This window comes from Clupea harengus, chromosome 11 (assembly GCF_900700415.2).
Source record: "Clupea harengus chromosome 11, Ch_v2.0.2, whole genome shotgun sequence".
Lineage (NCBI taxonomy): Eukaryota > Metazoa > Chordata > Actinopteri > Clupeiformes > Clupeidae > Clupea > Clupea harengus.
In genome coordinates this window covers 16,274,624-16,289,274 of record NC_045162.1, presented here as the reverse complement: position 1 = coordinate 16,289,274, position 14,651 = coordinate 16,274,624, and the positions used below count along the sequence as shown (strand labels likewise).

Sequence of the window (14,651 nt, the reverse complement as noted above, 5' to 3'; positions counted from 1 at the left end):
ACACACACACACACGTAAATGTGCATACAGAGACAACTGATCAACCTGCCATGAAGTGAAAGGTGAACTGACAGACAATATAAGGCTGAGATTGAGTAGTGCAATTCAATTGGTGTCAGTGTGTGTGAATGCGTCTGTGTGTGTGTGTGTGTGTGTGTGTGTGTGTGTGTGTGTGTGTGTGTGTGTGTATATATTAGAGGGTGGATACCTGACCTGAGTCTGACACTGAGTCCTGATGGGTCCCAGTGGTGATGACGTCTGTGTCTGTGTGTGAGTAGGTCTATATGTGTGTGAGCGTGTGTGTGTGTGGATCTGTATGTGAGTAGGTCTATATATGTGTGTGTGTGTGTGTGTATGCACAGACTTACCCTCTGCTGTCCGGCATTGACCCGGCGTAGGGTGACCTGCAGCACATACTCCTGGTCAGCGTGGAGGGGCAGCCAGCTGCTGCTCTCCCTCAGGTTGGACCCGGCCAGGGGCACGGGCCTCTCGGCCTGCTCCCCCGCCCCAGCCCCCTCCCACCAGCCACGCACCCCCACGCTCACCTCCACCACCGGCAGCTGGGCCAGGAAACACCACGCCTGCAGGAGCGGACGGACGGACGGAGAGGGGAAAAACATCAGGGTGGGGTGGGGTAGGAGATAGTGAGCGAATGGAAAGAGGGAGAGAGAGAGAGGGAGAGAGAGAGAGAGAGAGAGAGAGAGTGATGGAAGGCATTGAGGGATCAAAATAGAGAGAGGAAAAGGCAAGCAAGATGACAACAGAGCAGGAGGGGGAAGAGAAAAGAGAAAGAGAAGGTTAGAAACAACAGGAGAGGAAAAAAACACTAATGAAACACGATGGCGTAATACGTCCAAATTGACTAGTGTGCGTCGCGGGCTAAATGACTTGGGTGAGTCTTGATAGCCCTCGGTGAGGAGGAGGAGGATGCAGGGAGTGGTGGTTGGGGGGAGGGGTGACTAGGCCTGTAGATCATGAACAACACACATGCTGAACCTGTTAGCACGTTGGCATTTATCAAACCCACTCATCCTTTTTCACCAGACTTTTAGCATCAAGTCCACTGAGTGTTTAGCCAGCTAACCGCTAACACCGGACGAAAACAAGAGCCAGTGAGCTCTGAGGATAGGCAGGAGATGAAGGACAGGAGAAAGATTAGACACAGAAAAACAGAAAGCGGTGTGTGTGTGTGTGTGAGAGAGAAAGAGATAGATAGACGCACAGATGGATAGACAGTGAGAGTGAGATGGAGAGAGAAAGAGAGAGTAATAGAAAGATAGTGGGGGGGGGGGGGGGTGTAGAGGCCCCCCTGCTGCCCTGTCCATATTAGAGCGAAGAGAGAAGAAATGGGAAGAGGAAGAAAAAAACGCTGGCAAAGATATTTATGCCAGATTACTCGTCCTCAGCCAATGCGATGGAGACGCGCCGGCGCATGTCATTATTTAATTAGCAGGGGCTGCTGGCAGGGGGGCGCAGAGGAGGTTTGGTGTGTGATTGTGTGTGTGTGTGTGTGTGTGTGTGTGTGTGTGTGTGGTTGTGTGTGTGTGTGTGTGTGTTGGGGGGATGCATATGTAGTGGCTGGAGTGTATTTGTGTGTATGCAATTGTGTGTGTGTGTGTGTGTGTGTGTGTGTGTGTGTGTGTGTGGGGCATATGTGCCGGCCCTAGTGTGTATGAGTAAATGTGTGTGTGTGTGTGTGTGTGTGGTGTGTGTGTGTGTGGTGTGTGTGTGGCATATGTGCTGGCTCTAGTGTGTATGTGTGTACGAGTAAATGTGTGTGTGTGTGTGTGTGTGTGTGTGTGTGAGAATGCTGATGGTCTGTGAGGCAGAGGAGGCAGGACGCTCTCATTAGATCTGTAATTAGCAGACAGTCGTCCCAGCTGAAGACACTCATCTGGGCTATAACACGCACACAGGAGGCTGTCTTTGTGTGTGTGTGTGTTTGTGTGTGTGTGTGTGTGTGTGTGTGTGTGAAGAGTACGTAAAAGGAAAAAGTTTAAGTGATTGTAACAAAAGTACAAAATAGCATACAGAGAGAGAGCGAGAGAAGAGATCAAATGCAGAGAGAATCTCTAGTCCGGATGATGTACATGCACCCATCCAAATCTCTGTCTCCATGTCAACAGATATATGTTACCACCCTTACATGACATCATCATCATCTTAATCTCATCATATATTCTTATTGTCATTAGCATGTTATATCTGAACCAGCCTAAATCCCATGAGAACCTCTTTAAGGAGCCCTCATCCCTCCGGTCCTGCCCTCACAGGACCGGCTCCCAGCTCCGAGTGTGTGTGGATACGGGGAAGCAGTGTGTGTCTCTCGGGGTGTGTGTGTGTACATTCTGTTACCTGGGAAACCTGGTTGGGCTGCAGCTCCTCTCTCACCATGGCAGCAAACATGTCCTCCCGCCCGCCACACGCCGCCATCAGCTCTGGCAGGCTCTCGATTGGTCCGTCATAGGCCCCGCCCTTACCCCCGCCCCTCCCTCCTCTGGAGGCCCACCTCCTGTCAGGAGCAGAGCAAGGACAAGGCTGACGAAAGAGTCATGTGACCTGTCAATCAGGGAGAGCCGCTTCCTCACACTTCCTGCGGTCTGAGCGTGGGGGGATGTCTTGCTATCCTATCAGCCACTTCTTACCATTTATATTGTGTTCCTATGGAATTATGCTGGGCATTACTGCTCACCACGGGGCACTGAAGCGATTTATCCGTATAATACAAGATCCTCTGCACAACCTGTGTGTCTGTGTGTGTGTGTGTGTGTGTGTGTGTGTGTGTGTGTGTGTGTGTGTGTGTGTGGATGTGTGTGTGTTTTACTAAGGTGAACGTTCTCCCATGCATAAAATATATCTATTAGGGCATGTGTTTATGTGCTGGGGGTACATCTGTACCCTGAACATGGTTAGAGGTAATGGACACTTGTGCATCCTAATCTGCATCTATATGCCAATTTGTTCATTAGTGTGATCATGTCTGTAAGTGTGTGTGTGTGTGTGTGTGTGTGTATACGTGTATATATATATATAGTGTGTGTGCCTATATCTGTTGAGCAGCACGCACCCAGTCCAGATCAATAACATGAATTAAACATGAAACAGCGTCGTATGTTTGTTCCACTTGATTTTGCTGCCAGTTAATTGTGGATGGGTTTAATTTGACAATTGACTATTGTAGTATATATCAGTGACATTAAACTAACGTTACCCTCGTCAAAGGTCAATGCGAGACGCTGTGCAGATTTATAAGCCAATGAGAGGCAGTCATGACTTCCACAGCAGCTTAGTGGACACTAAAGTAGAATTAGCAGCAAAGCTTCAGTCAACCGACTCGTAACTTTAAGATTTAGCCATTTTTCTCAAAGCAGTTATTTGCTATCTTCTGCATTAGTGTGTCAATAGGAAATATCATATTTATATCATATTAAGATTTTCATTCTTTTTGAAAATAGTGAAATCAGTTTTTTGGTTTGTAGCACTCTGTATAGATGTTAATTGATGAATAAAAAAACTGACTTTTTGACATTACAGCATTGCTTAAAACATGTCTACCTTTGCAAATGTACATATACACACACACACACACATATATATATAGGGTGTGTGTATGTATGTATGCATGTGTATACATTTGCATATTTATTTGAAGTATTTCTGAACTGTTCTATGTAAGGGTGCGTGTGTATGTGTGTGCGTGTGTGTGTGTGTCTGTGTGTGCTGCAGTGTGTTGGCCTGGGTCCAGTGCTGATGTCTCTGCTGTTTGAAGAGCTACAGTGGTATCACAGGATGGATTAGCCACTGAGCCCCTGCCTGCTGATTCAATCTTTCTTGGACACACTCACACACACATACATACGGTACACACACACACACACACACACACACACACACACACACACACACACACACACACACACACACACACACACACACACACACACTCTCTCTCTCTCTCTCACAAACACACACACACACCACACACATACACACACACAATAAATCACTGCACAAATCAACACTCACAGTAGCACCAAACACTCAAAGTGACATCCATAAAACGAGTGTCTATGAACACACACTGAGGTCCAGGTGAGCCCTTAACTCTCAGATGTGAAATAGCCAACACACTCTCTCTCTATCTCTCACACACACACACACACACACACACAAATAACTGAATATAAATAGGAGGTTTTCTATCACCAGGTTTTACTTCATACTCCACTTTCTAAGCAGCCAAAAAAGTACAGGCTATGGGTCTTGTGAAATATGGATGTTGCAGTATTTTGCTGCAGTGTGTTGATTTGTGTGTGTGTGTGTGTGTGTGTAAGTGTGTGTGTTCCTGAACTGTGCCTTTTTATGTATTCACCTGAATAGATTGGTCTTTCTTGTGTGTTTTTTCATCTGCTGTACCTTGTGACTGTGTGTGTGTTAACAAGTTAATCGGCTAATGGGATGTTTGTATATGACCAGGTGGAGATGTGTGTGTGTGTGTGTGTGTGTGTGTGAGTGTTTACCTGAACAAGTAGAGGTGCTGCTGTTCAATATGAGGCAGTGTGAGTAGGGAGGAGTCGTGTAGCCAGCGGCCCTGAATGGTCATCTGCACCAGATTACATATGCTGAGTGCAGACACCAACCAGCCCTCATTGGCCACCACGTCCAGCATGGCCTGCAGAGAGGGGGAAAAAAAACCACACACACACAGACACAGACAGACAGACAGACAGACAGACAGACAGACAGACAGACAGACAGACAGACAGACAGACAGACACACAAATGTTAGCCCACAGAATCAGTGTTCATTCCATGTCCTCCTGCAGCAACACTGGTCATCGAGAAACATAAAAAAAACCTCAGACACAAACACACAGGCACACACACAAACACACAGGCACACACAAACGCAAACACTCAAACACATCCTGGCTTTACAAGGGTGTGGGGACACCCAGAGTTTAGTTTACTGCGGGTCGTAAAAAGATCACCATGTTGCAAACATACTGCACTGTAATTTGGCAGATTCCAACTGCTTAGGTCTAAATTCATCATCGTCCTCCCACTCCTCCCTCTATCCCTCCCTCTGCCGTTCTGTCGTTTCTCGTTCTCCTCTGGTGCTAAGGTTAGAGTTTGCTGAGCTCAGCTGCGCTAACAAACTTAATTAATCAGAAAGTCATTTCCTCTCCTGTAACTCTGGCTAAAAAGCACCTTGATCGTGGCGGCTGGACTGGAGAAGACTTCATCAAAATGCTAATGCACTACAAATTAAAGATGAGATTAACATTTCACAGCGCCTGCTCTCGCCAGCTCGCTGCCAACGGGGGCTGGGCAGATGTCAGTGCCGTCACGGCGAGAGACAGAGAGAAGGAACAAGGGATAGAGAAATAAGGTAAGCAAGAGAGACAGAAAAAGAGATAGATAAGATAGATAGATAGAGAGAAAAAGAGAGTTGGGGTGCGTGATAGAGGATTGGGGCAGAGAAATGACCTTCCCACTGCATTGTGTTTCCCCCACTTAATGCCACAGGCATTCCACTCCCTACTGGACACTGCTGGAACTTTTCTCAGAGCCGTATATTTATATTTTTACCATCGGAGAGAGAGCGAGGGAAGGAGGGAGGGGGAGAGAGAGAGAGAAAGGGAGGGAAAGAGAGAGGGAGAGAGAGACAGGGAGGATGAGAGTGAGAGAAAGGGAGAGAGAAAGAGAGAGAAAGAGAGGAAGAAAGAGAAAGAGAGGAAGAAAGAGAAAGAGGGAGAGATAGAAAGAGAGAGGGCGAGAGAGAGAGAGAGAGAGAAACAGAGAGAGAGGGAGACAGAAGACAGCCATAAAGGTGCCACACTGCTGTCACTGATGGGCTTCCAGGAATGTATTAATCCAGCCTTACTGAGCTCCGTTTCACTGGGGCTCGCTAATCCTGGTGTGTGTGTGTGTGTGTGTGTGTGTGTGTGTGTGTGTGTGTGTGTGTGAGAGAGAGTGTGTGTGTGTGTGTGTTTGCGCATCCAGGAAGCGTTTACCCATTTGTGTATGCCTTCATGTATTCATCTGTATGTGTGTGGTGTGTGAGGTGTGTGTATGTGTGTAGTGTGCATGTGGGTACCGGAGATAAATCAGCATTTGAGATTCCATTTGTGTATGCCTTTTAAATGTAGTTTAACAGTGTCTGTGTCTGTGTGTGTGTGTGTGTGTGAGAGAGAGAAGGAATTAATGACAGACGGACAAAGAGTGAGAGAGGTGTGTGTGTAAGTGAGTGAGAAACAGTGTGTGTGTGTTGCTGTGATATTGGTGGATAAGCTCTAGCAGGCCCAGGAGAGTTGTCTGTGTAGCTAAGCTGGTTCAACCTCAGATATGTCGTCAGGCTCTGTGCATCCCCATCTCACTGCCATCAAAGACCTGAAGGTGCTTCTTCACATTCTCTCTCTCTCTCTCTCTCTCTCTCTCTCTCTCTCTCTCTCTCTCCTCCCTCCCCTTTAATCCACTCTAATGTCTGCAGCCCTTCGCTGAAAGCAACAATCATTTTAGACTACGGCGTCAGAAAATCTACAAACGATCCACATCAGAAATAATTATTTTGTTAAGAAGTGTGTGTCATTCTGTACCACTTGCTTTTTGATGTTCTATTGTTTGCAAAAGTAGAAAGAACAGGGAAAAAATAAAGAGGGTAATACATTTTTTGGCGTGATGAAAATAGCTTCTGTGACAGCCATATGTGAAACGACAGCGGACTGAGTGGAGAATAGCAGCGCGCTCTCAAGCTCTTAATACTAAAGAGGGAGAAGGGGGGGGAAAAAACTCACAACTGTGGCTTCCTTCTATGTGGAGCGCATCTGAAAGGGAACAGTTATGTTGTGGCATTGATTGGAACTGCCCTGGGAATCTGGAGTGCACACCCACCCACACACACACACCGCTAACAATTCACGCAGGGAGGACGGGAGAGAGTGGGACCGCGAACACAAACACAAAAGATTGCACCCAATTGGCCAGTCGGTCCAGCCCACAGACATCTAAAGTCTCTCACATGAGGACAATGATGACATGTCGTAAGACTGAGATGGGGGAGGCTATGATTCCCTCTACATTATGTGCATATATGTGTGTGTGTGTGTGTGTGTGTGTGTGTGTGTGTGTATGTGTGTGTGCATGTGTACAGATTTGCATACTTATTTGACGTATTTCTGCCTTTTTCCATGAAAGGGTGTGTGTGTGTGTGTGTGTGTGTGTGTGTGTGTGTGTGTGTGTGTGTGTGCATGTGTACAGATTTGCATACTTATTTGATGTGTTTCTGTATTTTTCCATGAAAGGGTGTGTGTGTGTGTGTGCGCGTGTGTGTGTGTGTGCGCATTGGAATGCTTGTGTGAGTGCATGTATGACACATGAGGTTGATGCATATGGACAGCGGTGTGTGTACATGGAATTGTATTTGCATTTATTTACGTATCGACATACAATTATTTATTTTCATATGGTTTTATACAGATTAACTCAGAGGACAGGGAAGGGTGACCATGCTGGGGCATTATGAGTGTGGCATTACGACCGGGCCTGGCATGTGTGTGTACATTAGTGTGTGTACATTTGTGTGTGTGCATATGTGTGTGTGTGTGTGCGTGTGTGTGTGTGTGGGTGTCTGTGGCTCAGCTGTGAAGCGATAAAGGCCAGCAGAGATGCATGCTGGGAGGAGAGGTAGGTCGCTGGCAGCAGACTCACAGCCTGGCTCAGCAGGAGCCCACGAAAGTAACCACATGAACACGCATGGACAATCACTACCAGACACACACACACACACACACACACACACACACACACACACACGCTCGCTCGCACACACACACACACACACACACACACACACACACACACACACACACCCGCACACACCCGCACACACACACACACACACACACACACACACACACATATACAGCAGCAGCCAACCATTTGCATGGATGGACAATGGCTTGCAGATCCTCAGTGTAAGCCAAAACCAGCCGGCATGAGCAATCTCTCAGACACACCGCCTGGGAAAATCAAAGGCTCAGGCAGAAGCAATCGCTAGCAGATCCAGGGGGTTTGGGACCAGACATGAGCAATCAACCACTGGCTGCTACTTTCTCAGTTGGCCTGTGGTCGTTGAGCACTTTGGGCTGCAGACGTCCATGTTGTGTTTGGACTGGGCTACAATAATTATTCAGATGCATAAAAATAGGTGAATTAGGTTGTATGTCCAAGACATCCTTACACTGAATAATACACACATGTTGAGCTGTGTGTCACATTCTCTGTCCATCACAGAACCATGCTAACGCTAGTGCTCCAACAGGAGAGCCTTGGCTAGGATGCTACTGCTAGTGCTATTACTAAAGCAGCAGCTTTTTTTTCATGACATAAAAAAAACGACCTCAAGCATAAATCTCCGTTTCCCTTCATTACAGAGGTCAGAGTGCAGAGGTGGTTTAGGGCCTAGAGTTGCAGTCAGTTAGGAAATGAATCTGTCATCACTGCTTCTCTATCTTCATCTGGCCTTGCAGCATTGCAGGGGGAGCCTTTGGACAGATGTAGTGAGGCACAATCAACATTGCCATGCTACCGTGGATGTGCACACACACAACACAAAAAGTATTAACACACACGCACACACACACACACACACACAATCACGCAATTATTTGTCACACACACACATATACACAAGCAAACACAGAGAGACACATAAAGGCTCACTCACAAAAACATCTCCCATCCACCCCTAACCCTAGACATATGGATAAATGAACCTCTAACATGGCACTAACCACCAGCATCGCATCTCAACACACTCACACACACAAGTAACATGTGTCAAGATGCACACATGCACAAACATAAGCATCTATTTCTTGTCAAGCAGACCACAGGATATTCTCACACACCTACAGGGTTCAATCAAGGCCCAAATAGAGAGAGGAGTAATGTCCTTAACAGCACTGAGTGAGAGATAGAGCTTCAGGCAGAGACAGCAGTCAGTCCTCAGATCAAATGGCTAATCTGTTAATCTCACGACTTGGAGACAGATGTTAGATTTCACTTGGGAGGTATTGGGAGAGTTGGGGGTTGGGAGTGGAGACTGTGTGTGTGTGTGTGCGTGTAAGGTTTTTTTCCACAGAGATCATCTCAAAGCAACACATGGAAATGCACTCAGGCCTCTGTCAATGTGTCCCAAGGCTGAGAATGGAGGTTTTACGATGAATGGGTGCTGTAAGTCTGCTTTCATGGAGAAGGATAGGCTCTTCCTGACGGAAGTGGACCTTCACACACACACACACACACACACACACACACACACACACACACACACACACACACACACACACACACACACACACACACACACACACCATCAGCTGTAAAAAGTTATACCTTACCACATAACGTGCAAGTGTTCACAGCAGGGACGAAACCCAGATCAGACATACAGTACAAATCATAGCTTTGAAAGTCAGACACATGGATTTGAAGGAAAGTGTGTGTGTGTGTGTGTGTGCACAGAAACTGGGGCATACACAAGTGCTTCAACACACACACACACACACAGACGTAGAAACAAGATATACAAATAAATAAATAATTTACTTCTACCCATAATTGACATGGACACAGACATACCCACTCACATCCACACAAACACACACGCCCACATCATAGGCACATACACACCTGGCAGATGCGTATGGCGTTGTCCATGACAGTCTTGGTGTCGGTGGCGTAGTCAGAGCAGGGCAACGTGGCGCGGCTGAAGTGAGCCTGTAGCAGCAGGTGGCACTTGGTGTGTGCGCTGTCGTAGGAGTGTGGGTTCACCTTTAGGGGGAGCCGCTGAGCCAGCTCGCTGTTCAGCTGGTCCTCATTGTGCCGCACGGGAAGCTCTGCGTACTCCTCCGCATCCTGAGAGAGAGGGGGGGGGGGCAGAGAGGGAGGAAGGGAGAGTGAAAGAGAGAGGGAGGGAGAGTGAAAGAGAAAGGGAGGGAAAGAGAGAGGAAGGGACAGAGGGGAGAGAGGGAGGGACAGAGGGAGAATGAAAGAGAGAGGGAGGGAAAGAGGGAGGAGGGAGGGAGAGAGGGGGAGGGAGAGAGAGAGAGAAAGGGGGGAGAGGGTGAGCCAGGTAGGAAAGAGAGGGAAGGACAGAGGATAAAAGTGAAGGAACAGGGAAGTGAAGAAAACGCAAATAAGGGGGGGAGAGAGAGAGAGAGAGACAGACAATGTTTAATTGTTATTCAGATATGGTACTGGACCCATGGCTTTGGTAATGTTGGCTGTAGGAACCATTTGTACTTTAGTTGCTTTTCTTTGCATTGAAGGTTGAGCCTATGACCCTGCTGGCAGAACTAATTATTGACACCTGGAATGATTGATTGGTATCGCCTCACCTGTGTTAATTAAGAGGTGAATAACTACTAGACAAAGGCATTGGGCATTGCGTTTTGGCAGAGAGCCTGTCGTGTGGAATGTTGGAAATACATGTAAACAAATGTTTTAGAATGAATGGAGAGTGCAGAGGTAAGATGTGGAATCACCTCTTTATACACTGATCCTGCAATGATAACGTTAAGAATGCCCCTCATTACGCAGTCTTTGCTGTGTATACTGATCCAAACCGAGGCGCCATAATGACGCCCCAGCGTGTCATTTGACACAGCAATCCGGCGTTGCCGAGCCAGAGGCCTGACGTATGTCATAGCATCTCGCTTCACCTATAATGCCGCGTTCAAGACCACTCGGGGCTTGGATATTTCCAACTTGGAAAATTGCACTAGAAAGCCACTTGAATATGCAGCTCTGAGAAAAAATATTCCCGGCTTTAGTGAGGCATGTAATTTAAACAATTTGACATTGTTATCAATATGGCAACCTAACAGAGACCTTGACAGTATCACAGCTTATTATTAAATGTGTGAGAAGATGCATGTGTGGCAGTGTGTCTAAATGAACAAGACAAAAAGTGACATGACTACTGATGTAGTCAGCAGATAGAAGGAATATCCATTGATGAGTCATCACATTGTTTTGTTTACATTTAACTCGAACTAGGGCTAATTTTGTCAGCTAATGCTGTACAAGCTGTTTTTATGGCTTTGAGACTGTGGCAAAAAACATACCTGCCTGCAAATACATATACTGAAAACGATCTGCATAACATGGCTTTACACACATACACACGCACTCCTCACTGTGCTCATGCTGTGTTCCAGACATCTCGGACATCAAGATTATTCCGACCTCTGACATGAAAAAGTACAATGGAATGCCATTCAAAGTTGGAGTTGTCCATTCGTACTGAAAACAAAACTGCTGCAGGACATTTTGATCACTAATTGGCACTCTGAGATTCTTCTGAATGAAGAGTGCATTACAAATAAAATTAATTATTATTATTATTATTATAATTAGGAGAAAAATAGTCTATAATATCTTTTCTACATCTCTATGTTGATATAGTCACAGTTAGTGTTTCATGATGTCGGTGTCATCCCATCATCGTCTCGTCTTAGTCATGAAAAAAAAAGATCATTGACAAACATGTTTCATCATAGTCTTCGTTGAAGAAAGTAACACTAGCTCAAATACATTAAAGTCGGAAGCAGGCAGATGTTACAAATTCCAAGTTGTCTCGAATGCCCCACTAAATGTGCGTTCGAAATAAACAAGTCTAACAGTTACTTTTAAAAAACAATGATTGGTGAACTTCATGTCGGCGGGTTCTTGCAAGCCATTCACATTTATAGCATTAAATGTGTGGCTTAAACTTTTTGATAAAATCCAATATGGCTGACAAGTTGCCATGTCTTGGCCTTGAGGCGTCCCAGAGTATTCAACATTTTTTAAAGCAATTACATCAACAGTTATTAGCCAAAATGTAGTTTTGCTTATTGCAGCACCACTAGTGGTCAAATGACACAAAAGTTTGTTTTGATACATCAAAGCGTTGCTTAAATGTGAGCTAACTTCCTGTTTGGCGGCTTTGCTGCTGATCATCTGTGCATTTTGTGAAGATTGGACAACATTTGTGGCCTGTTTATGATCAAATAAAATATTGCGGAAAATTCAATATGGGGGCAATTGGCGGCATAGGGTGCGACGAACTCTGAATCCAACAGTACCCCATTTTTAAAAATCGGGCATATGGATACAAAATTACGTGTGTAACCGCACCTCCAACCTCGAGCGCTCCAGCCGCAGGCATGAAACTTAGTGGGAAACAGACTGTAGACAGTCCCCAATCAGTTTGCCAAATTTAAAAACCTCTTACCACACAGGTCTAGGGGCTGCTATAGACTACAATGACAGAAGAAAGAAGAAGATGAAGAAAAGGTACAAACAATCAAAACAAGACTGAGGTAGAGCCGAAGACAATTGTTCAGGCAGATTCCCGCGGTGCTGGCTTGCTTCTTTTTAAGTTTATCGAGTTCTAGCAGCGGACATCTCGTTTTTTCCTCTGTTTTTATCATAGTGCTTTGTCATGGCTTTTCTATCTAATCTCAAAGCCAGGCTTCCTCTCTCTGTCTCTCTCTCTCTCCCTCTCAATGCCGTGGGACTCTTCACTCAAAGGGACCCTGTGGGTTAGGCGATACGGCGCAAAGACTTCGCAAGCGTTTCATGTGCCTCTTAAATAACTCACTACCTCTTCCTCCGGCCAGATTTACAGATTTACTTAAGTCACTCGGAGTGGTCCCGGCTGTTAAAAGGCCCCGAGGAAGCTGCTTAAGGCCCTGCGAACCCCCGGCCTTCACACTGCCACATCCTACAGAGGGGCAGCAGCGGGCTGCACATCCCAGCACACACCTCCTTATTTTGACGGATGTGTGTGTGTGTGTGTGTGTTTGCGTGTGTATGTGAGTGTGCGTGGGTGGGTGGGAGAGTGAGTGAGTGTGTGTGTGTCTGCGTGTGTGAGTACGTGTATGTGAGTGAGGGTGTGTGTGTGTTGATGACACGCGCTAATGTAACCAATCAAGCAGGTGCCCGTGTGCGCTGCTGCCGCTTGGGTCCATTTGGGCGGCTCCTGATGCACAGGCACGTCCATCTCTCTGCCTGAGAGTAATTCAATCAGACACTGCCTAATGTACAGGGAGGCAGCAGCCACCGATGGACAGATCTGTCAACGGCTCCAGGCCCTCCCTCTCATCCCTCCATCCACCCACTATCATCCCTCCATCCCCTCATCCCTCCATCCACTATCATCCCTCCATCCCCTCATCCTTCCATCCACTATCATCCCTCCATCCACTCTCATCCTTCTATCTTTCCATCCACTCTCATCCTTCTATCTTTCCATCCACTATCATCCCTCCATCCCTATATCCTTTTATCCACTCTCATCCTTCCATCCACTCTCATCCCTCCATCCACTCTCATCCTTCCATCCACTCTCATCCCTCCATCCACTCTCATCCCTCTATCCAATATGATCCTTCCATCTACTCTCATCCTTCTATCCTTCCACCCCCCCCTCATCCCTCAATTCTTCCATCCACTCTTATATTTTCACCCCTCCATCCCCTTTCATCCCTCCATCCACTCTTCTCCCCCTCATCCCCAGCCCTCCTTCCTTTCCTTTCCCATCTTTCTCCTCTCATTTATCACCATGGGGGGGTTGGGGAGCACCCCCCTCTTCTCCAAAGGTTTGACAAGAGTTAGGAGGGCGACAGTAAATAGAGGCGAGGGAGAAAAAAGACGACACGCGCACACATACACACACACACACAAACACACACACACACATACACACACACACGCGCACACACACACACACACACACACACACACACACACACATACGCACGCACACACACAAAGTGATTTACACGGTACCGGTATGGAGACTGCATATGTATGTAAGTGGTGATAACCAAAGACCAAGCCGATCTATAAACAAGGGATGAGGGAGGAAGAAAAAAAATGACAACTCTGTGTCTCTTTTGTGCTGTCTATCTATCAGCTGGTGACATTTACACTGGGGCTGAGACGGAGAGGGGGGCGAGGAGACAGAGGGACTACGGGAGGAACCGGCTCCCTCTGCAGCTTCTGATACCCTCCACAGTATGCAGGGCCACCTTCACACCTTATCAGGCACAATCAATTACATTTACAGGCACACAACACGCTCCTTATTGGACTACATCCAGGAGCAGGAGGAGGAGGAGGAGGATGGGGGTTAACAGCACCGTGAGACTTCAGAGCGAAATGCCATTGCAGAGGGAAGACTGGCACTCAGGTATCACTTAACACTGCCATTTCACTACTGTTCAACAATGAGCAACAACTGCTGGGGTGAACCAATGCGGCGTGTAGCACTGAGCTACAGGAAGCAACAGGAAGACAGGAAGAGTAAGTTCTGAGTTGGAGCTGGTTTATCTTCTTGTTACGAGGGAGCTCTTCCTTGCCACCGATGCTCGCCTACATGCTTGCTCTTGGGGGTTCAGGCCTTGGGCTCTGTAAAGTGCCCTGAGACAATGGCAGTTATCTCCAGGGTCACTCTCGTTAGGGTGGGCTTCAGTGGGCTTTAGTGTGACTAAGTATGCCCAAAAGTCTAATAAAAAACGTATTGATAAAAGACTTAAAAAAGATTTATTGATAAAAGACTCATAAAAGACTAATTGATCGTTTACACACTCAGTATT

General features: G+C 46.7%; 1 protein-coding gene across 2 annotated transcripts in view; it reads right to left on the bottom strand.

Annotated features, from left to right (window-relative positions):
- The window catches only part of ascc3 (activating signal cointegrator 1 complex subunit 3), a 170,337-nt gene that overhangs the window by 3,469 nt on the left and 152,217 nt on the right, over positions 1-14,651 (bottom strand). For both annotated transcript variants that reach the window (XM_031575751.1, XM_031575753.1), the window contains exons 36-39: positions 9,697-9,921; positions 4,521-4,672; positions 2,356-2,512; positions 369-581 (exon numbers count right to left, since the gene is read on the bottom strand). In XM_031575751.1, the coding sequence (XP_031431611.1) occupies positions 369-581; positions 2,356-2,512; positions 4,521-4,672; positions 9,697-9,921 (747 nt within the window). The remainder of the gene's footprint in view (positions 1-368; positions 582-2,355; positions 2,513-4,520; positions 4,673-9,696; positions 9,922-14,651) is intronic.